Source organism: Amblyomma mixtum, chromosome 10, assembly GCF_055824585.1.
Source record: "Amblyomma mixtum isolate Tamu chromosome 10, ASM5582458v1, whole genome shotgun sequence".
In the NCBI taxonomy this organism is placed as follows: Eukaryota; Metazoa; Arthropoda; class Arachnida; order Ixodida; family Ixodidae; genus Amblyomma; species Amblyomma mixtum.
In genome coordinates, this window is record NC_143021.1 from 1020175 (window position 1) to 1043053 (window position 22879).

The following is a 22879-nucleotide window of genomic DNA, read 5'->3' on the forward strand; positions in this document are numbered from 1 at the left end:
AAGTGTGGAGGAAATCACGTGGTTTTTTCTCGATTGGGAGGCCATCTTACTCCGGCAGCTTAGCAACGGCGTTGTAGTTGCTGTTTACAAACCGGGCGATAGCAGACGGCCGCGGCGTATAGCATTTGAGGTGCGGCGTAGGCGTGCTTTCCTCAACTGCTCGAGTTTGTTTTTGATCGTGCTCACAGGCTGACGTTGGCGCCGTTCACTCATATCTCAGGTGGAATTCGCTGCAAAACTCTCGTTGTTGCGTGTTTGATTTCAACGTGCTCGGCGACCACGATCGCACGGGCATTTCGTCTACTGCGTCACTGCTCGAAGCCGTCGGGAGACCGCCGCTGCATTCGCGCTGTTCGTTCACCAGTGATTCAATACGGCGTGCGCTAGAGCGGTCGTCGGCGCATTGTGCGGACGTTTCGCGTCCTGTACGTGCAGTGTGTGTGTGCCATTCGCGCTCCCGTTTACATCGGCAGTGAAACCTCGTTGCTACCTATGCGTGTTCTTGCAACGCTCCAGCGATTGTCACTGACGTCGGTATAACTGTCATTTTCGTTTTTCGACGATTGCGCTTGTTTGAGCGGCGGGGACCATGACATGGGCGGAGAGCGATATTGTAAAGGAAGCGGCTGCGCTCGCTTTGCTCTTAGTATACAGAAACTTTGTTACATGCCCGCTTGAAGCGTGTAACGTTTGAAGCGTCTAGCGAGCTATTTGCCTCTGGGACGTGCCGGGCTCAAGTGTATTCGTTCATATTGTAGCGTGCAACGCGAAATCGAACACCGGAGTACGAAAAACTGCGGCGGTCCCTCAGTGGTTGTTGTTGTTGTTGTTGTAGCCTACGACAGAATGGCACGTACCCACTCTGGGGGATCGGCCAAGAATCGGGTGGTAAAGGTTGGTATTCACCTGTACGTAGTAGAGGCAAAAGGAAAGCACACGGGAGAGGAGCACCGAAGCGTATAATCTCCACCATCAGAAAAAAAAAAGAAACGTAGCCAAAAGTGGCGACGGGTACTGCATGTCAAGATGCGTCACCGCAGTAACTGAAAGCGAAGGTCACTTCCCGCACTTGCAGGAGTTGAGATAAGCATTTTTCCCGGCTGCAACTAATTGTCACCAGGGCCGAGCAGTTGGATTTGGTTTGGTTTGGTTTATGGGGTTTAACGTCCCAAAGCGACTGAGGCTATGAGAGACGCCGTAGTGAAGGGCTCCGGAAATTTCGACCACCTGGGGTTCTTTAACGTGCACTGACATCGCACAGTACACGGGCCTCTAGAATTTCTCCTCCAAAGAAATTCCAGCCGCCGCGGCCGGGATCGAACCCGCGTCTTTCGGGTCAGCAGCCGAGCACCATAGCCACTGAGCCACCGCGGCGGCCCGAGCAGTTGGAGACGGCACGAATACGACGCAGTACGAAGCAGTAACTGGAAGTAGCCGCCTGTCTGGCACGGGTATTTCCGCTTTATTAACTTTTCCGCTGACGAACACCAGCATAGGGCACCCTAAACCGGCAAGCAGCCAAGCGCCACTCGCGCGGGGGCCTGCGCCCATGCGGTAGCACGCTCCTTCGTTGGCTTTGAAACGCGCGCGCAATCGGCGCGGCGGCGAAATGTAAACAGAAGCCCGCCGGAGTAAGATGGCGCCGAGCTTGTTTCCGGCTTCACAAAATGTCACGTGACGGCCTCTCCTCTTCTTTTTCCTTCCTCCATGAGCGAGGCTATGGTTGTATCGACTAGGATGGGCAAATACATGGGCAAATACGCGCCCGGCTCTCGCTCCTGGTATGACGTCACGCCTCTAGCGGGAGGAGCGCGGCGCACCGTGCCAAAACGTAAAATATAAGGATTTAATGTCCAAGTACACGCACTTTATTAACATTTTTTTTGCTAAAAGTTTCACTCAGATTTCTTTACCGAAAACAGGCTGGACTTGCGGCTTTGCACTTTTTCGTTTACACTGTTTAAACGCTAGAATAAAGCTCTGTCGCGGTGCGTATCCTTTTTGTTGGCATAAAATCTGAATGGGAAACAACCTTATCAACTGTCACCCAACTAACAGAGGTTGTGCATGACCTAGCTCTTAATAATGACGACTGCAGTCAAACAGATATAATACTACTAGACAAGCATTTGGCAGTGTCAGCCACAACAAACTAATATCTAAACTACGCATAATAATTGGAGATGGCCAAGTGTTACACTGAATCACGGATTTTTTGACGAACCGCTCACAATTTGTAACTTTCGAACACGTTCAATCAAGACCAGTTCCCGTTACAACAGGAGTCCCGCAGGGATCTGTTCTAGGACCAGTGTTGATTTAGTTTTCATCAATGATATTACGAACAATATTGACTGTAACATAAAACTTTTTGCTGATGATTGCATTCTGTACAAAACGATAAAAAATTCTGAAGACTACCTCATGCTAAGCAGCTCTCTTCACAAAATTGTTGAATGGTACGTAACACCTAGATGACGTTAAACAATAAAAAATCCGTTTGCATGACAATCACCAGGAAAAAACAGCTATAACTATGACTACAGTATCAATGATTCAACGCTTTCAAGGGTCTCTGAACATAAATACCTAGGGTTAACTTTAACTTCTGACCTAAGATGGGACGCGCATATCGCCAATGCTACATCTGCTGCCTTGCGAAAGCTGTTCTTCCTTAGAAGATGCTTACGCGTTTGGCCCCTCAAAATACCAAGCTTTTTGCCTACCCTCGTAAGGCCAATCTTGGAATACGCAAGCACTGTTTGGTTCCCGCATTCTATCACTAACATCACTGGGCTTGAGAGAGTGCAACGAAAAGCTTTAAGGTTCATTCATAACAAATACAAACCCTCTGACTCCCCTACCGATCTTGCAGCATCATGGCCTTCCATCACTATTATCTAGGGCAAAAGAATCCCGCTTGAAGTTTTTGTATCAATTATATTACACAACACCTACAGTAGACGTGTCTAAATATGCATCCTTCTCACAGTCACGGCAATCCCGGCACAAGCATGCGCACACGCTGACTGCATGAATACTCATGCCGAACGAACACACTCAAGCATTCTTTCTTTCCTTTAGCCATCAGCGAATGGAATCAGCTCGATCCATCGATTACCATGTCGGACTCACTATATATATATCTTCCTTCACCTCAAAATTAAGATTAGTAGAATGAGAATCAGTAAAATATTAATAGTCCTACATTTTACCAGATATACTGCCGAACAGCTACTTATTGACATTTCTTGACATGTTATCTTTAAGGATGATTGCATGCTTATTGCCACCCGTTACCTTCTTTTTCGCTTTCTTCTAGTTTATATTGTAAAATAGCATGCTTGCTGGAATGAACGACTCCTGCCGAAGTACTTGATTTCTTTTTGTTTCAGTTCTGAATTTTCAAGTTATTGTTTGCTAACCTGCCTACTAGCAGTTATATAACACTTATGTAAGAGTTCTCATTTTTGTTGATCTGCTTGTAATTTATCTGTATTGTACTCTATATTGTACTGACCTGCTACGGTCTCTTAGTGAGACTGGCAGTATTGCAAATAAATAAATAAAATAAATAAACCTTCAAACGATGGAACTGTATATTTTATAGTTCCTAGAAAATCGTAACTGGTCAAACTGGCTTAAGGAACAATTTCCCAGTTGAATTCCAGTTGAATAAAACTTGGGTTGGGCCTAGTTGGTACATGATGTTGTGAAGGTATAGGTTGCGCAATCAAAGGACGAACCACGAAGAAAGACACAGAGACACACACAAGCGCACTAACAACCGTTTATTTGTTCCTTGGAACGCTTACTTATACACCTGGCCACGCATACTCAAATGCTTATTCCCAGACAACACACCTACATCCTAAGGACGTCCTTGGGAAGTCCGCGGCAGGACTTTACGCACATCCCGCGGATGTCCCGAAAAAATCCTGAAAACATCCGAAGTGAAACGCCGAAAGAAGTCCTTCGGATGTCTGACGAGTACATTTTTAGGACCTTCGTAGGACTGCAATAGGACGTTACTATTTTTATTTTTTCCTTCGCCAGGACCCAATATAACCTCGCGTCCTTTTCAAAAGTGTTGCTACTGGTCACGCATGACTGACCAAAATACCAGAAGCAGAAGCAGTGCCTCATAGCCGCAACAGAACCAGCTTCCGCTTCTGGCATTTCGACCAATAGCATATGGCCAAGAGTGATGCTATAGTAAAAACGACACAAAGTTAGAACACAGGCCTGGATTATCTGCACAGTGGTTTAAAACACAAAGCTTTGCCTAAAATAGTTTTATTCAAATATATGGGGCATGCCGATGATCAGGCCGAATGCTGATTCACAGCTGATTTTTATTTTTTAATAACAGCACATGAAACAGAACAACTCACATAAAGGAAGCACCAACGCAGCTTTAACAGCTCCTCTCAGGCATTTCTCGTTATTGATAGCAAGGTCATGGATGGTGTGCACATAGACGTTCCTTCGCAATGTGTGCAATAGGCTTCATTAATTTTGTTTAGCTTGTCTGGTTAGCATGAGCCAAAATTATCACGTTTTCAAACTTGAAGCAGTAGGATTCCAATACAATATATAAGTAGCCAAGCCAACCCCAGATGCAGAGTTGCAAAATAGACAGATGCAAAATAACTATACGGCTAAAACAGCAGGTATATACATATAAGTCATGTAAGGTCTAAACAGGCTTCGGGATGATTATCTTGGTCAGAACAAAAAATATTAATTGCACTGCAAAGGCCATGACATTAAAACAAATAGTAGTGGCATACTGTAAGGCATAAATATCACATGACTGTCTTATAAATAATGAACACAACAAAACACGAATATGCCACTCAGTGCCTCATTGATCATATGGTGCTCGGCTGCTGACCCAACAGACGCGGGTTCGATCCCAGCCATGGCAGTCCCATTTCGAAGGAGGCGAAAAGTTAAGAGGCCAGTGTACTGTGCGATGTCAGTGCACGCTAGGGAACCCCCAGGTAGTCGAAATTATCTGGAGCCCTCCACTATGGCATCCCTTATAGCGTGGGTCGCTTTGGGATGTAAAACGCCAAAAAACGAAATTAAAAACACTAATGCAACTTTTTTTTACTGAAACAACAATACAAGCATACGCAGCAGAGGTGAAAAAATCTCGATCACACTGCACATAGCATAGCTAAAATGAGGCAAATTATGTGACTGCAATAAGGCATAGGAACTATTGTCTTATTTCGAATAATCAATGTTCTTAAAACACAAATGACCCTTTCTTGCTATAACAGCACTGCAACCCAACTACACAGATTAGAGATAAAAATAATAACATAAGCACTATCTGTCAGGATCAAATTTCAGCAAGCATGCAACTAGAGATAAAAACAGGCATATAGCTGTGCATAACTAGTAGGTGGCCTTCACGGCAATTAGCATGGTCAGAAGATAAAACATTTCAGTCAAGCTGCATGTGGAATGACTAAAATAAGACAGGTTGTCTGACTGCTAGAAGGTACAGGAACTATGCTTGTCTCACTCGAAACAATAAAGATTATTAAATCACAAATGAGCCTTTTTTTTGCTATAACAGCAATACATGCACACAGATCAGAGGTTGAAATATTGACACAAGCACAACCATTCAGAATCACATTTCAGCAAGCACAGGACTAGAAATAAAAAGCAAGTGTAAGTGTGCATAAGGAGTAGATGGGCTTTAAGGCAACTAGCACGGCCAGAAGAAAAAAATCTAAGACACGCTGCATATAGTGTGATATTAACATTAACAAGTTATAAGACTGCTACAAGCCATAGGAACTATGGTCGTCTCTTACATAGACAATAAAAGTCATTAAAATCCACATATCCTCTTTTTTTTCCTGGAACAGCAATAGAAATGCACTACGGGGGTGAAAAATAACTCTAGTAGTAGCAGTCGGGAACAAATTTACACAAGCATAGTGGGACTAGAGACCAAAACAGCAAGTATAACTCAATACAAGCAAATTTCAGATGGGCAACAAAATGCCCAGCTTGGTCAGAGAAAAAGAAATTGTCAAGCACAAAGCATCGCATTTCTAGACACTTAAGTATACTACAACTGCTAGGTATCAATAAAGTGACACGTTTTCAAGATATTGCTTGGCTTCTCATTCTAGGCAGTCTTCTTTTCGGTTCTGCTATAGTGTCATCGAAAAGAAGAGTCACGTATACATGTAAAGCAGAAATCCTGCCACCTGGGCCAATGCTGAAAGAGGCTGTCTTGCTGGAAGGAAGACAAAAAAAACCCAACAAATATAGACACTTCTTTCAGTTCACCTTTTTTTTCAATCACTGACTGCATTTGAAAAAAAAGAAACTTGCAGCACAATACACAAATTGCAGCACCTTCACATGGTGTTGGCACCAAATGGTACTTGCGGCAAGGAATTAATCCTTGCACAAGTAAATGTACATACTTCCAGGAGTAAAACCACCACAGACAGCCAAGTAAAGAGAGGTGCGTGAGGACTTAGCAGGCTAAGAATACCCAAGTTAACTTAAAGATACATTTCATGATTCTACCTAACTACACAGTCTGATATGCAGAAGTTTTCACAGTATCTATTGAAATAATCTACTGAATTCTGTGCTCTCTCAAAATCAATCATCTCTCAGCACAGTGTCACAGGAAAAATATCAACAGTTTGGAATGAAAAATCCTCAACCCAAGATGTTAATATCAACAAAAAAATGTAGCACACTAGTAACACACTCATCGTTTAGTTTTGCTCAGGAGCACAGCTTTGTTCGCCAGTTTTCTTGCGCATTACCCGTTCAGTTGCATGCTGAAACCATGACATGGCTGCCTTTTTGATTTCTTTCAGCGTAGTTTGCTGTGCCTGAGTTAAGGTCTGCTGGTCGGTTAGGCAACCTATATACAAATGAGAGGGTATATGTTATGTATTTTTTATAGAAAAATATATCTCACCTCTAAAAATTTTTGGAGCCAAACTTTACTGCATTTCCTTAATGTTGAATCAGCAGGCAAGGGGCATGGGCTTGAGTAAAAAAGGATGGCATATTTCAATACATCTTATTACCAATTCCATTGCTGGCCTTCTGTGCAGGCAGTATGAAAACAGTCCTAAATGCACACTATGAAAGCTGTAATTCTAGCTTGTTCTAACCTGTGGTAACATTCATGGCACTGCAGCCATGAGCCAATGAACCAGATGACAACAAAAATCCATGTGGCTAGTTGTGAAGTGCGTGAATGTGCAGATCTGAAAATAAACAATGAAAATTTGGCATTTTTTTTTTCAAAGCAAATATCACTGGTCTTGACGCAATCCTACCAAGACCTACAAATTCAATTATAAACACTTAATGTAGATATTGATTCTGTGATCTGATTTATATTTGAAGTCTTAAAGGGATACAGACACAGTGTTTTGGGGTCTTCATTTTTCTGCTTTTAATGAGACGTAAAAGCCTATTGATCATGGAAATGAGCTTAAATATCTAGTCCACAGAGCGAACAGTTAAACTGTTTTATATAAGTACTTTTGGTCTCTGTCACGTCAATGCCAGTGCTGGAGTCCATTATGGTATCATGTGATGGAATGGTTAGGACTTACCCCATGTTTTGCTAGTGACTGCCAATCAGTCCATATATAGATGATAGATGTCAGCATTGGCTAACAGCTCCTTTGTCAATGATTTTCGGCATGTGGAATCAGTGAAATCAGAGAGTTTGGAATAGTAAAACCCTTTGTGTCCAGGACACAGATAGGATCACTTACTGAGTTTAAAATTTTATATCTGTGCTCCTTTAAGATTTGAAATAGCTTCCTCTAAATAATACTTACTGCACATGATTTTGCATATATTCAGCTCACAGAGCCTGTTCTTCCCTTGGCACCATACCAGCTGTAGCTAGAAGCCAGTTCAGATGTTAGAATACTTCGCACAATGTGAGATGTCTTTTCTCTTGCAGTGTCTCCATCTCGCACAGTCATGTGATTTCTCTAGATCAAAACAGAATTAGGTTCGAAATCAGACCAAGAAAATAAAGTCAGGATTTCTCAAATTAACAGTGGGGAACTCTATTGCTATAGTCAGTTTTTACCATACTGAAGGCAGCTGGCATGCTGTTGTGAAGTATCCCTAGGTGGTACAATTAAACATGCATATGCCCTCCATTACAAGCCCTCCACATGACACAGGGGCAGATTTGGCCCTCGCGAACAAATCATATGTAAAAACATGCATGACCTCATTTTTTAGATGCAAAACGCCCAAACAATACATATAGTTCAAATGAAATTGCAATAGTTCTCTTCAATACTATATATATCTAGGTTACAAACCAATAAAAGAAAATCTGTGCACATGCAACAGTTATAAACAGAATAAAAAATTAAAACAGCCCCGCCCCGCCTCAGTGGTTACTGCGCTCGGCTGCTGTCCCGAAAGACGCGGGTTCGATCCACGCCGCGGCGGCCGAATTTCGTTGGAGGTGAAATTCTAGAGGCCCGTGTACTGTGCGATGTCAGTGCATGTTAAAGAACCTCAGGTGGTAGAAATTTCCGAAGCCCTTCACTACGGCGTCCCTCAGAGCCTGAGTTGCTTTGGAACGTTCAACCCGAACAAACCAATAAACCAAATCAAAAGTAAAACAGGAACTTTAGGCGCATATTCAGTCGAATGTTGAAGGCACGGAACATGCGACGAGCTAAGATCTGGTTGCTTTTGCCAGCAGCCAAGTATGTTTCTCTATGAGCAGCCGACGCTATTAGCTCAATATCACGACGTGCCTCTCGTGCAGGCGTGCACGCCTGTAAGCAGTACTCCTCGGCACCGTAGCCATTATGCTGTCACCAGATTAATATACTGGCCCCCAGGAAGCTTCTGCTCATGTTGAGCCAGCATCAGTCACTGAACTTTAATACCGCCGCTAAAATTACTTCAAAAGCTAGAAATCACGCTACACGGCTCACACACCAGGCGAGGACTACCGACTGCCACTTACTTTCACTTGCCGCATGTGCCATCCGTGTTTCCCGCTGCTCGAACCTTGCTGAATACGTAAAAAAAATTACACTCGTTACGCAACCAACATGCAGTAAGAACGTCAATAATTACCTGAAATTTTGGCCCAAAAAACGGAAAACTGGCTAATACACGCCTCAAACCACCAAACTAAGCAAAATAACTTGCATTGTTTCAGTAGTGCGATGACGATGGTGGTGCCATTGAGCTAATGAGCAAAGAGCCTTTTTAATGTTTTTAAGCAACATGCACCTAAGACAAAAATAAAACTGTGATCCTAAATGAACAAAAAAATAACTGCAAAAAAAGATGTGTGTTATTAAGTGTCATGATCACTGCTCTAAGAGCACGAACAAGTGGCCAGTTGTTTTTGCTGTGGTGTCACTGTCATCGTCAGTGGCTGTTATGGTCGGAAGGCGGGAATACAATTGGCGTCAATATAGTGCCTAGAATATACTGGCTAGTGTGACGACCGCCCGCGCTGCGCTATGGGAGAGGGTGGCGCCGTTTGCAATGAATGCCCACCGACGGCGACAGAGGGCGCTGCTTGTCGGGAGGGTGCTGCCGCAGCAGACGACGCGGCCAGCGCTCCTTTCTTGCTTCGGAAGGCAGCAGGCAAGCGGTTGGTCAACACGTGCGTGATTTAACCCGCTTGTGCACGTCTTTTCTGTTCAGCGAGGTACAGCGTTTGTTGTTCTGCGTAGGCCCTCGCACATGCGAGCCATTCCGTACTCCTAGCAGTTTCGTTCGGATTGCATCGGTGTTCTGTGCGAGCGTTGTGTGCGATTGTGTATCCGTGCGTGTGTGTTCACGTGTCGTTCAGCATGTCGTTCACCGTGTCGTTTACACTGTTGTCAATTCATGGAGTGAGTCCCGGATTGTTGTTTTCCTTTGCCTGTCTATAAACGCCACAGAAAGATGTCGAAGCCAAAGCAGCAGGGCAAGGAAAAGACTTGCTTTGTGCCGCTGTGCAAATATAAAGTGTTACGTCCTTTATTGCTGGTGGCAGGGTACAGACTGGCGGGGAAGCCGCCAACACGTGACACATGGTAGCTCAGGGTTGCTTGGCCCTAAAGATTGTCCCGCTATAACACTCCTCCCCCCTACGTCACGAAGTCCTTCAGATACGCAGGGCGGCTGCGTTGGCGCTGTGGTCGCTGGACTTGAAGGGAAGCACTCGCTTCACGGTCCTCACCACAGGAAGCAGATTCGGTACTGGGCGCTGCAGCCTCCTCCAGTCTTTCTCCTTGGTCCCGTCTTCCAGGGTCCTCTAGGCTTGAAGGAATGCCAAGCCCGGAACACTCTGCCGGGGAAGCAACCAGCGGTTCCTCCTCTTCACACATCCCAGAAGCGAAACTGTCCAATGCGTAGCTGGCAGAACGACTTCTGAGTTGGTCAACATGACGTCTCCATCGACGACCGTCCTTGGTGACGACCAAGTACGACACTGGTCCTGTGACAGCATCCACAATGCCCGGCAACCACTTGGGCCCATAGAGATAGTTGCGCACAAACACTCGATCCCCCACATCAAACAGTCGCACTGCCTGGCTACGGCGCTGCATCACCTGCTCTTGTTTCTGCTGCACACTGGACTGCAGGTCAGGATGCAGACGCTCTAACACAGTTGAAAGTTTCCTGCCCATTAGCAATTCGGCCGGGCTCTTGCCTGTTGTAGCATGAGGCAGGATATGCTGGGTCATTAAAAACCTAGCCAGACGTGTGTCGATATCGCCTCCAACCATTCGCTTGAGTACTCCCTTGGTTTCGCGCACCATGCGTTCTGCTTGACCATTCGAAGAAGGGTGATATGGGGCAACGGTCACATGTCGGATTTGATTCCGGCACATGAAGTCTCTGAACTCCTCCGAACAAAAGGCAGTGCCATTATCAGAAACAACAGTTTCTGGAATGCCATGGGTAGCAAAAAGGAAACGAAGCTTCGCACAAACTGTAGCTGTCGACATGGAATTCATCCGGCACACTTCCAACCACTTTGAGTGAGAGTCCACCACAATGAGGAAAACTTTGCCTTGGAAGGGCCCAGCAAAATCGATGTGTAGTCTTGTCCAAGGACGCTTGGTGAATTCCCAAGGGTGAATCTTTGCAGCTGCTGGCGCAGACCTGGATTCCTGACAACGTGCACAGTCTCTCACCTTCCGCTCAACATCTCTGTCGATTCCTGGCCACCACACGGCTCCTCTGGCAAGCCCCTTCATCTTGACAATTCCTGGATGAGCTGTGTGAAGAATGTCCATGACATACGGTCGAGCTGGCTCTGGAACGACCACACGACTGCCCCACAGCAAACAACCTTGGTACACCGACAGTTCATGCTTGCGGCTCACAAACGCTGCAAACTCTTCTGGCAGCTTACCCTCTGGCCACCCATGCTGCACCCAATTGCAGACTCTAGCCAACAGCTTATCCCTTGACGTGAATCTTGCCACCTTCCTAGAGTTCCATGCTACTTCCGGCGCCATTTCCAGCATCCCTACTTCCCAAAGACGCTGCTCCTCTTCCTCTGCCCTACTGGCTCTCAGTGGTAAACGACTGAATGCATCAGCATTGGAAAGCTTCTCCGCTGGTCGATACTCAATTTCATAGTCATAAGCCGATAACATGAGGGTCCAACGCAGCATCCGTGGTGATAGCACCTGGGGAATGGGCTTGGCATGGTGCAACAGTCCTAAGAGGGGTTTGTGGTCTGTCACAATTTTGAAATGTCTCCCATATAGAAACTGATGATACTTCTTTATGCCAAAGCCGATGGCGAGCGCTTCTCGGTCTGTCTGGGCATAATTCCGTTCTGCCGCACTCATAGTTCTCGACGCATATGCAACCGGTCTCTCGCTGCCATCTTCGCACACATGACTCAACACAGCACCCAGTCCGTACGGGGATGCGTCACAGGCCAGCACTAGGGGTTTGTTGACATCATAGTGCACCAGAACATGTGATGACTGCAGCAGATCTTTCACCTGGCGAAATGCTTCCGCCTCAGCTTCCATCCAACGCCACTCGCGACCCTTGTCCAACAGCCGGTACAGTGGCTCCAAGGCATGAGCTGCTCCTTTAAGAAACTTGTTGTAAAAGTTCAGAGCTCCTAAAAAGGCTTGAAGTTCCTTTTTGCATGTCGGCTCTGGGGCCTTGTGAATAGCACGCACCTTGTCTTCTGTCGGCTGCACACCTGCAGAGTTCACACGGAATCCCAAGTAACACACTTCCTCAACACCAAATTGACATTTGTCAAACTTTAGTCGCAGACCGTCTTCATGAATTCTTTTGAGCACTTCTTGTAAACGAGCATTGTGCTGCACCTCATCCTTTCCACCGATCAAGATGTCATCCAAGAACACAAGAACACCATCAATTCCATGCAACAGTTCTTCCATGTACCTCTGAAAGATAGCCACTGCCACTGCCACGCCAAATTGAAGACGGGTTACGCGGAACAGTCCCCGATGTGTTGTAACCGTCAACAAGTCAGCTGTTTCTTCATCAACAGTCTTCTGTTGATACGCCTGTCCGAGGTCTAGCCTTGAAAACTTCGAGCAACCTGCCAGCCTGGCAAACAGCTGCTCCGGTGTCGGCAGGGGATACGTCTCCCACTGCACTACACGATTGACTGTGCTCTTGTAGTCCCCACAGATCCTTATCGATCCATCTTTTCTGACAACTGGAACGACAGGTGTTGCCCACTTCGAGTGCCGCACAGGCTGGAAAATGCCTTGGCTCACCAACTTGTCCAGTGCTTCGTCCACCTTCGGTCTCAATGCAAACGGTACTTGTCGTGGCTTCAGAAATCGCGGCGGAGCTGCCGGGTTCACCTCTATGCGTACAGGAGGCCCTTTACTTGTCCCAAGTCCAGGCTCAAAGACTGAAGAATACTTCTTGAGCAAGGCTGTTGTTCCCCTACTGCCAGTTCGACTCGGCTCGTACACACTGTGAACACCACTCAGACTTATTCCCAAAGACTTGAACCAGTCCCGACCGAGAAGTCCGATACTAGCACCCTTAACCACCACCAATCGCAGGCGATGTTCCTGCCCCTTGAATTCCACCTTCACGGTCAGTTCACCCAACACTCGTAGTTCCTTGTTATTGTAAGCTCGGAGATGAAGAGTACTTGGGCGCAACGCCCTTTTCGATATTCGCAGCTTCTGCATAGTCCGGTCGTTGATGACTGAACACACTGCACCAGAGTCCACCTCCATCTCTAGGGGACTTCCGTTGACGCGCACTTCCACTCTCACGGCTGGCTCTTCACCAGACAGCACGAACACGTCGTAAACGTCCGACGCAGCATTCTTGTGACGGCCTCCACTGGCCCGTTTTTTGTTCTGAGAGTTGGGTTCAGCCGAAGCGCGAGCTGCCGCCTTCCTCCTGCATGCTCTCACTATGTGCCCTCGTTGCTTGCAGAAGTGGCACTGCATATTCATGAATGGGCAACTGCTTGGCGAATGCGCACCCTTGCAGCGGAAACATACGCTTGTGCTTCCAGGCGAACCAGCCTGCTTATGGGTACCCTCCTTGGCTGTCACTGGCGCAGAGACCTTCGCAACACACGGGTCGAAACGCTGCCCGCTCACGCTGCCAACTTCACACGATGCGGCACTGCCGCGAATTTGCTCGGTCTGTCGCTGCGCAGATTCCATTGCAATGGCTTTCTCCCGAGCTGTAGCAAACGTAAGCTCCGGCTCCGCCAGCAACCGACGCTGAAGGGTCTCGCTTCGCACCCCGCACACTAGCCGGTCGCGCAACATGTCATCGAGCGACGCACCGAAATCGCAGTGTTCCGAGAGACGTCGCAATTCTGCGATGTAGTCGGCAATTGACTCACCGGGCTGCTGTTGACGTGTGCCAAACTTGAAACGCTGTACTGTCACCGACGGTCGCGGCGAGAAGTGGTTTGAGAGACGCCTGACGATCTCATCGTAGGCCACGGCCGACGGCGCATCCGGAGAACAAAGGGAGCGAACGATGGCATACGTTGCTGGGCCGCAAACGCTGCAGAGCGTTGCTCGCTTCTTCTCGTTACCGTCGATGTCGTTTGCTTGAAAGAAAAATTCGAGGCGCTCCAAATACAAGGGCCAAGACGTCGCCTCTGTTGGAACGAATTCCTCAATCGTGCCCAGCGCAGTTGCCATTTTTACCTCGTCGCCAATTATATGTTACGTCCTTTATTGCTGGTGGCAGGGTACAGACTGGCGGGGAAGCCGCCAACACGTGACACATGGTAGCTCAGGGTTGCTTGGCCCTAAAGATTGTCCCGCTATAACATAAAGCGGTTACCGCTCGAACAAAGAGCGCGTTTCTATGTTTACTGCACCATCTACAGCTTGCAGAATGGGAGAAAAACATCAGAAGGAAAGACAGAAGATTAACGCCAACTGCTGTGGTTTGCAACAAACATTTTGAGAGCACATATCTTGTGTTTTTAAGTTTTTAACTGAAGCAGGTTTTCTCAACTAAATATAAATCATGACCTATAGCTTCACATGATGTCCCTCAGTCACTTCCTCATTCGTGAGGAAAAGGCTGAGGCTTTTATTTGATTGGTCGGGATCCTCGGCATCGTCGGCATCCTTGCCCAGCCAAGGATGGCCGCTGAGGCTACCTGACCTTTTTAAAGCTTTTACCATTAGTCATTCCTAAATCTCGTTTTCCCCAATATTACAAGGTAGCTAATTTTTGGCCCTTTACACCACTGAGAGCTTCCACATTTTTATTAAATCTCACAGAAAACAGTTCCTATACCTTGTGTTTGGCGCATGATGGCCTTAGCTGCATATGTGCCATTAAACCCAACACAACAAAACACATTTTGAGAGCACCTGTAACGAGCGCACGTTCAGTGTCACCGTAAACGGAGTGAGCTCCACCGCGATAAACCGCGTTTGAAACCCGACGCCGTACCTACAATTTTTACGGATTATCCGAAACACCTTCCAGCGAAGAGAAAAAATAGGAATTTGTGCGAGCAAGAGCCTCCAGCAAATTTAAGCGCCACAGGCGGGCCCCGTTGGAAGCCTCCGAGTTGTGTTTAGCTGTTGAGAGTGCCGAATCGGTGGACGCGGAAGGATCTGGTGCCGACAACGGAGCTCCTGTGATTGAAAAGTGCTCCACACATTTTGGTCGTGAAGCAGCCAGCAAACGCCGGTGGATCGCAAAATGATGGTGCACAGAGACCGTCATTTACCAAAAGTTGCTTAAACTGCAAAAGTTGCTTCAACAGCGCCGCTGCCAGTAAATTCTCCCAGTCACCATGCAATTCTGCCATTTCCCTGCGTTTGTTGTTCCTTGTAAATAAAAACGAGTGTTGCGCAACTTTTTTGCCTGCGTTGTTCACAGAGAGAACGCATAAATGCAAGCCAATATAACTGCAGCATTTCAAGTTGTTTTTGTATCAAAAAAGAGACCATTATGCAATCGTAGCTAGAATACAAATCCCGTGTTTCCTTTGTGAGCACGGATGTTTGAAGCTCAGTTGCGCGCCGAACTTCGTTCAAGCTTTCGCAAGATACAACCGTCAAATACTTTGCCTCTTGTCAAATACTCAAAACAAACCCTGAAACTTGTAGTCAGATGCATCCGTGACGGCTGAAAGCTTTGGTCTGTTACACCTTAGGCTTAGACAAACTTTATTATATCAGATAATCAGGACGGCGGCCTCGCCATCCCGTCCTTGTCAGACGGCCGAGATCCCTTGGGACCGGGCGGCTTCGAAGGCATACCTGATAGTCTCTTTTTGTTCTTGGAGGTCCTGGCTGCGTAGCAAAACCTCCCATGACTCCTTGCAATTCACTAAAGGTGTGGATTGAGCGCACGCCCACATCATATGGCTTAATGAAAGCAAAAAATTGAGCAGGCCCCTTGCAGCAGTTGCAGAGCGAGCGCGGTAGGAGCGCTCCCCGCACGCACCCACCCGCTCTGCAGCGCTCCTCGCGGCGGCCGCCGGCATTCATTGCTCGCGGTGCCACCCGAGAGGCCGCGGTCGACACACTAGCCAGTATATTCTAGGCACTATAGCGTCAAGGTGGTTATGTTGTGATCTTGGAGGAGAAGATTGTGTAAGCACACCCTCGATAGCTATAACAAAACGGGAATTAGACTATTTGAGCCAGGTTCAGTTAAAGTAATTAGGTCGCCCTTCCCTAATTTCGAAGTTTTAAAGTTTAGGGTTTCTGTATTCAGCTAATGGCCCTCTGCTTTTAACGGTTTTTTGGCTCTTTCAAAAAATAAGTACTGGGTTGTGTATTACTTTGTGACATCTTGCGCTTATACATCGCATGGATTATTGTTTACTTGTTCTAAACAGCTGTATCAAGCCCACTAGCCAAAGACGTCGGAAAAGGACAGTGGAGCGTGCCACTCGAGCGCTCATGAGAATTGTATGGCCATCTGCACGATTCACCCTCTGAATATAAACACTTCCTTATAACAACCGATCTGCGACTGTTTTCAAGATGATCCCAACGCGGCTTTTATACGGACGTCATGTCCGTATAACGTTCGAGCCGCGACTGTTCCCGGGATAATCCCAGTGCGGACTTCATACGGATGTCCCAGGGACGTCCTGTTAGGGATGTGGGACGTGCGTACATTTCTGGGACGTCCTACGGACCTTTGGTGTTGTCTGGGTTTCTTCCTTGGAACGCTTATACACCTGGCCACGCATGCTCAAATGCAATTGCATCCAGTTGCATCCAACTGGTATCCAACTGGCAGAAAATACCCAGTACAAGAGTATGCGTTACAACTTAATAACGAAGTGGCAGTCGACCCTTTTATAGCACAGTAGCACTACAAGCCACATTCCTGCATATTCAGCCACATGAATATGTGTATGTTTTGCCGAAGCCAATAATTAAGGAGTAATTAAGTTTAGGAAACGAAAAGTGTGCGCGAGCGCCGAGATCGAAGGCGTAGCATGTACGTGAGTGTAATCTGCATGCGTCTCGCGCTCTGCTCAAGTAGCTCAAGGTCAATAGGTCACAGAACCGCCACTACGTCTTGGTTACATCATAAACGATGGCAATGTTTCGCATTATCAATGTTTTGCATTATCGCCAAAAAGCTGTGAGTGATTGCCGATGGAAGAAAACTTTAATAAATTCATTCCGCACATCTTAGGATTCAGGCTTTTCTTATATGTTCGAATGTGGCACTAAATTTAAGCCACCGAAGATATATGGCGCGTCCAATGTCCGCGTTTGGTGGACATTAACATACTTTGCACATCCATTGTTCACGCTTGGTGGACATGCACAAGATCATATATTAGGCATCTAGTGTCCATGCTTCGTGGGCGTGCTCTAGATTTAAAAAAAAACAGTCTTATTATTGACGTCCTATAGACGTCTAGCGCGTCCAAACGTACCGATGATCCTTATGATGCACATCTAATAGACGCCCCTTTTGGGACATGACGTTTGGATCTTTCCGGTACGTCGAATGGATATTTGTGTTTCACTGGGAAACGCGCGGAAGGTGTCGTCTGCCCCAGAGACGTCGTCTGCTACACCTACGGCGCGCGCCACGACCGGGCTGACGTCCACGCCGCATGTGCGCAAGTGTTGCTAGCGGCCGCCACAAGAGTCGCTAGCTACCACCTCAAGTTGCAAGGATAAAAAACTGTTCAGGTATAAAAACTAGAAAGGAAAGGATGTGCAAAGGCAGCTGCTGGCTTTTGTCACACACATGGCGGAAGGAAAGAACTCATGGTCACACACACCTCCATGGTCACACACATCAGGCATCTTTCTAGGGGAGGCAATGCCAAAATTCACGTTTTCGGCCAACACTAGCCAAGCCTAATACAAAGTGCTTGCGCGGAGAGTTGAAGTACAGTGAACTAGTTGAAGTTTTGTTCAAATTTCGGCCACGCGTATCTTCGCTACGTAATGCTTGCTTTAGTTACTCAAAAGTTGCGACATTTGATGCAGTGAAAGCGTACGATTGCTTTGACCGCCGTGACTGCGAAGCGAAAGGACGCGTGGTGGGTTTGTAGCGAATCTCTCGAGGACATTTCGCGTGAGCGATGTTGTGAATGCAACGCGATGTCCAACGGCAGAGGCAGGCGCTCGCTGCGCCTGGACTTCGTGGACTGCCAGGCGGCGGCCGAGGGAGCAGCGGCGCTCGTCGATCCGAGCCGCGTGCGCAGGAGCTCCGGCGACCCCAACCGCGGCCTCTATCCACGGGGGCGCCGAAACGTCGCCGCTGCGCCGCTGCCCGTCTTCCAAGCGGCCAGTTCGCTGCTGCCTCGCTCGAACTGTGATCGGCCGGGCAGATCATCCCCGCAGGCCAGCAAGATCACCAGCTACTTCGTCCGTGGCGGCAAGAGACCTCGCTCGCCGCCTGCCGAGGAGGAGCCGGACACTCACCGGATTCGAGGTAGTGCTGCCTTTGACGCTCTTGTCAGACTTCACACGAACCCCTAATGTCATCAGAAGACGCTGACACGCATAACGTCGCTAGTATCGACATCGAGCTAATCATGGGGTTATCTTCGATTTGCTCACTCTTGAATAACTTTTCTGGTCAATGGCTTTTCCGCTGCCATGCAACCCGTGCTGGGGTGCGTGGTGGGGTTAGGATGGGACTAACCACGGGTAATTGGACAGCCCTTGTTGTGCTCCAGAACAACCGACAGCTAATGTCATTCAGTTTTTGGGATCACCAGAAAGGTGTGGTGTTGGTTTAACGTCCCTAACGGGCTGTGGGTCAATTTAGACCACCTGTGGTTTTTCAGTGTGCGCTGACGCAGCACAGCACACGGGTGTTTTTACCTTCTTCTCCTCTACGGGGATCAATTCTGTGGCTTACAGCCGCGGCGTTGGGTGGCCTTTGTGCGCTCGACAACACGTAGTGCATGGGGTAGGGTGTTGTACTGCTTCCAGGTACTGAGAGCAGTGGTCTGCAGAGAGCGAGATTGGACAGGTGTGTTGGACTGATTCTTGAATGCCCCTTCATCGTGCACTGAAATTTTAGTCTGCCCGCCCTGCAGGACTTGTTCACCAACTGGAAAAACTTCCCTGCATTCACCTTCGATGTATAGTTTACTGCCAGAGAAGAAACAATCACATGAAACTTGTAAAATATTAAAAACTTACTTTATGATATTACTTATTTGACCAATGTTGTTCTGCTCTGCCGAGTGAAGAGACGAGTGATTACCGTGCCCCCAACATGGGAAGCCCAAACAAGGCCCGCAGGCAGAATATATACACACTGAGGGGTGCCGCCCCCTCGCTCCTAGCGCCATCACGTTACAACTCAAGCACAAGGCGGCGACCACTACATCTCCCCCCCTGAGATTGTTCAATCTGCGCGGCGGTCTCACTGCACGACCGTGTTCGAACCTGTTCTTGAGGCTGAGGCGAACTCTCTTCCACAGTCAACCCCTGGCGAAGAAGGTACGCGCAAAGGTCCCACCGGCAACGAGCAGGAAGAACTTTGTTGCGGCATTTCAGGCTTTGATGGCGAGGCTGCTGCCTGTTCTGCGATGTTCTGGCCAGTTGAGAAACGCACCAAGTGGCAACGATTTCTCTGCAGAATACTGCTAGGAGTCTCAACCATGTATGACCGAGGTCGCTGAGCAGGGCTGAGGACCCGACCACTGCAACCAATGTCCTTGGCCAGTTTGTCGTCCCCTGGTTTCAGAGGACTCAGGCTTGCACTGTAACGGCGATTGCAGTTCTTTCCCTGTTGCACCTTGGTTGCAGAATCCTGTGCCTTGAATGTCTCGTGACTTGGCAGTGCTGGCAGAAGTCGTTCTGGCAGTCCCGGAAGGCGTGTCTGCAGTTTCCTTCCCATCAGTAATTGTGCTGGAAATACGCCCGAAACACCAGGTGTGTCTGGGCCAGGTACGGATCGGAGCTTTTCTCAAGCAGGTCCTTCACTGTCCGCATCCTCCCCATTACTCTGGTGGTATCGAGGGCTGCTTGTCTCATGACGGAATCCGTAAGATCGGGCGAACTCGGCGAAATAGTTGGATACGAACTGAGGTCCGTTGTCTGTCCTCACGACGTTGGGAATCCTGAAGCGAGCAAAGCAACTCTGCACAGCAGCAATAACTGCCGTAGCAGTTGTAGTCCCCAGTGTGACCACTTCAGGGAATCTGGAGTAGTAATCGACAATCGGAACATAGTCAAGCCCTTTAAACTGGAAGAGGTCGATACTGAGGTGTTGCTATGGCCTCGTTTAACAGTACCTTTTGCTGGGCTAGTTGGTGTGACATTGTGTTCAGAAAAGAAAAAACAGCGCTAAATTCTACACAAACCACACAGAAAGACGGACAAGACGGGCGCTGACTCCAACTAAGTTTATTGAAAGCCACATGTAGCATATATATAGCCCGAAGAAGGTGAACGCATGCGCATTTCCCACATGGCAACAACGCCCACACACACAAGGACGATAAGTTCTCATAATCGCGTATTTTTTAACAATCTGTGCTCACTTCCTCGTAGGGAAATAGAAGTGGTGCTGACGCACATGCCACCCCTCTCTTTGATAAAAAAGGCTTCTGCCAGTTCGCGAGCTAATCTATCTTTACTTCTGGTTAGAATTTTAATCTCTTCAAGTCGTGGTGCACAGTGCTTTTTATTTTCATCAATGCAAGAGCGGCAATGGGCGGGAAGGTTTTCGAACGAATCCGATGCGTTCCCTAAGGACCTTCTGTGTTCCCCGGCACGCTCGTTGACGCAGCGTCCGGTCTGACCGACGTACACTTTGCCACATGTAAGGGGGATCTCGTAGACCACTCCCGTGGCACACCTTACGTACGGCTTTGAGTGCTTCTTCCCACACCCAGATGTGGCTTTCGCACCGCTGCTAATCTTGGGGCACATCTTTGCCAATTTGCAGGGGGCGGAGAAGACCATGGGTACTCCGTACTTGTTGCCAACTCGTTTTAAATTGTGGGACACCTTGTGCATATACGGTATCACCACTGGTCTGGCTTCACCGAAAGATTCTTTCCTCCGTTTCCCCTTTGGCTTGCCCTTAAGTTTCTGCAGCAATGCCTCGGTTACGGCAGCCAAGACGTGGTCAGGGAACCCTACTTTACGCAGTCTGTTCACCTCGCCCTCGAAGCTCTCCCGCATCATGTGAGAGCACGACTTGAGGAGTGCTGATTCCATAGAAAGGGTGGCGATAGCCCTCTTGACAGTTTTGGATTGAGCCGAATCATACGGTAAAAAATCTTTCTTGGCCCTGGGCAGGTAGCGCCAGCAAACACTTCCGTCCCCCAGCTTAATATTAAGGTCCAAAAACTGGGGGCGGTCCTGTTCAGGAAGCTCAAATGTGAAAGAGAGCCCCTTCCCATGTTGTCCGAACATTTCTAAAATTTTTGTGGCAGTCTCCTCATAGCGGCCTGTGTCATGTCTCTTTAAGATCACTAAAAAATCATCAACATATCTAAAAATCTTTAGGACAGTTCCGTCATCAGTTAGTGATGCCAAAATGTTGTCAATGGATGCGAGAAAAATGTTACATAAAACTGGCGCGACACATGAACCGATGCAAATGCCCTGGCGTTGTAGGAACCGCCGGTTGTCAAACTGGATGAAGGTGGACTTAACATAAAACTCTAAAAGAGACATAAAATTGTCAACACTCACCCCTGCCTTATTTTGAAATGCAATAGTGCCGCTTGCCTCAATACATTGTCGAACAGCAATGAACAGGTCGCTATGGGGCACAGAGTAAAAGAGAACATCTACAGAGAAGGCGTAACCAACCTCCTTTTCCCTCTCCAACGCGCCCGCTACATCTGAAGAATTTTTCGTGAAAAAAGGATCAGAAACGTGCAAATCCCTCAGGTTTTTAAGCAAAAAGCGGCTGATGTGTTGCTGCCAAGTACCTTTCTCACTAACTATGGCCCTAAACGGTGCATCTGGTTTATGGGTCTTAACAGCAAAGAAGATTGACAGATAATTCACGGAAGAGTTCAAAACACCTCTTGCCAGGCTCTGCAGCTCCATGGATTTGCACAGGTCAACAGCCTTGCCCTTGATCCTGGTGGCGGACGGCTTGATTTCCACAAAGTTCTTCGATATTGCTTGACAGGCTTTCTCATTGTAGAGGCCCGAAGGCATGAGAACAAAGTTCCCTTCTTTGTCCGCCTGCAGCAGGGACAGGCCGTTCTCCTTGCAATATGCGATCACCTTGTCAGTCAAGGCTTTCCCTCTCGGAGCGGGTTTCTTCAGAAGTGTGGTTCTTGCCAAACTGTTGACACCGTCGAGAACGCACCTTTCTTCATTTTCTTTTTCTGTTTTCCTTGCGACACGCCGATTGAAAGCCAGCAGCTCGTGTGCCGGTATCGAAGGTTCAAAGCTGTATTTTGGACCTTTTGCCAAGACGTCCTCGATGTCTTTTGGCACATTCACGTTGCCTAGAACCACAGCTCCGCTCTTGTTTGGTTCCTTCCTAGGATGCTTTACACCGGTGTGTAGGGTCTTATTCAGTACGCACCTCCATAATGCCTCAGTAGTCTGGGCCGCTTGTCTTCTTAGGGATTGCAGCTTCTTCTTAGCTATCCATTCCACGTCTTCACTTAAGCAAACCAAGTTTAACCAATCATGCAACAATCGCACCTGCCTCCATATTTCCGCTCTTAACACTTTGCTCACTCGTCTTGCGTGTCCTAATGAAGGTTTAACAAATCCAAAAAGGGCACTCACTTCCGCTGGTACAAGTCCTTTCTTGAGACTAAATGCGATGAATCTTGCTCTGCAGGTGGAAAAGGCGATGGCGCTCACAATCTTCAAAGGGTCGGGCTTAACAGATGGTGCACAAAAGAAAGGGCCCACTGTAGAAGAAAGTTCGTTTAACAGTA

The 22879-nt window shown here is 47.6% G+C and overlaps 1 protein-coding gene, 1 long non-coding RNA gene and 1 pseudogene across 6 annotated transcripts in view; 1 reads left to right on the forward strand and 2 right to left on the reverse strand.

Moving 5' to 3' along the window:
* LOC149324964 (F-box DNA helicase 1-like) overlaps positions 1-22879 on the forward strand; it is a 218746-nt gene that overhangs the window by 19776 nt on the left and 176091 nt on the right. For 3 of the 4 annotated variants that reach the window (XM_089562715.1, XM_089562717.1, XM_089562716.1), the window contains exon 1: positions 17860-18432. The exons of the other annotated variant lie outside the window; for it this stretch is intronic. In XM_089562715.1, the coding sequence (XP_089418841.1) occupies positions 18099-18432 (334 nt within the window). In that variant the 5' untranslated portion in view covers positions 17860-18098. Of the gene's footprint in view, positions 1-17859; positions 18433-22879 lie in introns of those variants that run through there. 4 annotated transcript variants of the gene reach the window in all.
* LOC149324965 (uncharacterized) lies at positions 3787-9198 on the reverse strand. 2 transcript variants are annotated; one of them, XR_016286108.1, is made up of 6 exons: positions 9130-9198; positions 9017-9064; positions 7854-8012; positions 7173-7268; positions 6974-7043; positions 3787-6268 (listed from the first exon to the last, which is right to left on the reverse strand). It is a non-coding gene; the product is annotated as an uncharacterized LOC149324965 (long non-coding RNA). The 2 variants fall into 2 exon arrangements; XR_016286109.1 differs by lacking the exon at positions 6974-7043 and having other exon boundaries at positions 3787-6916.
* Positions 19378-22521, reverse strand: LOC149324966 (uncharacterized; annotated as a pseudogene).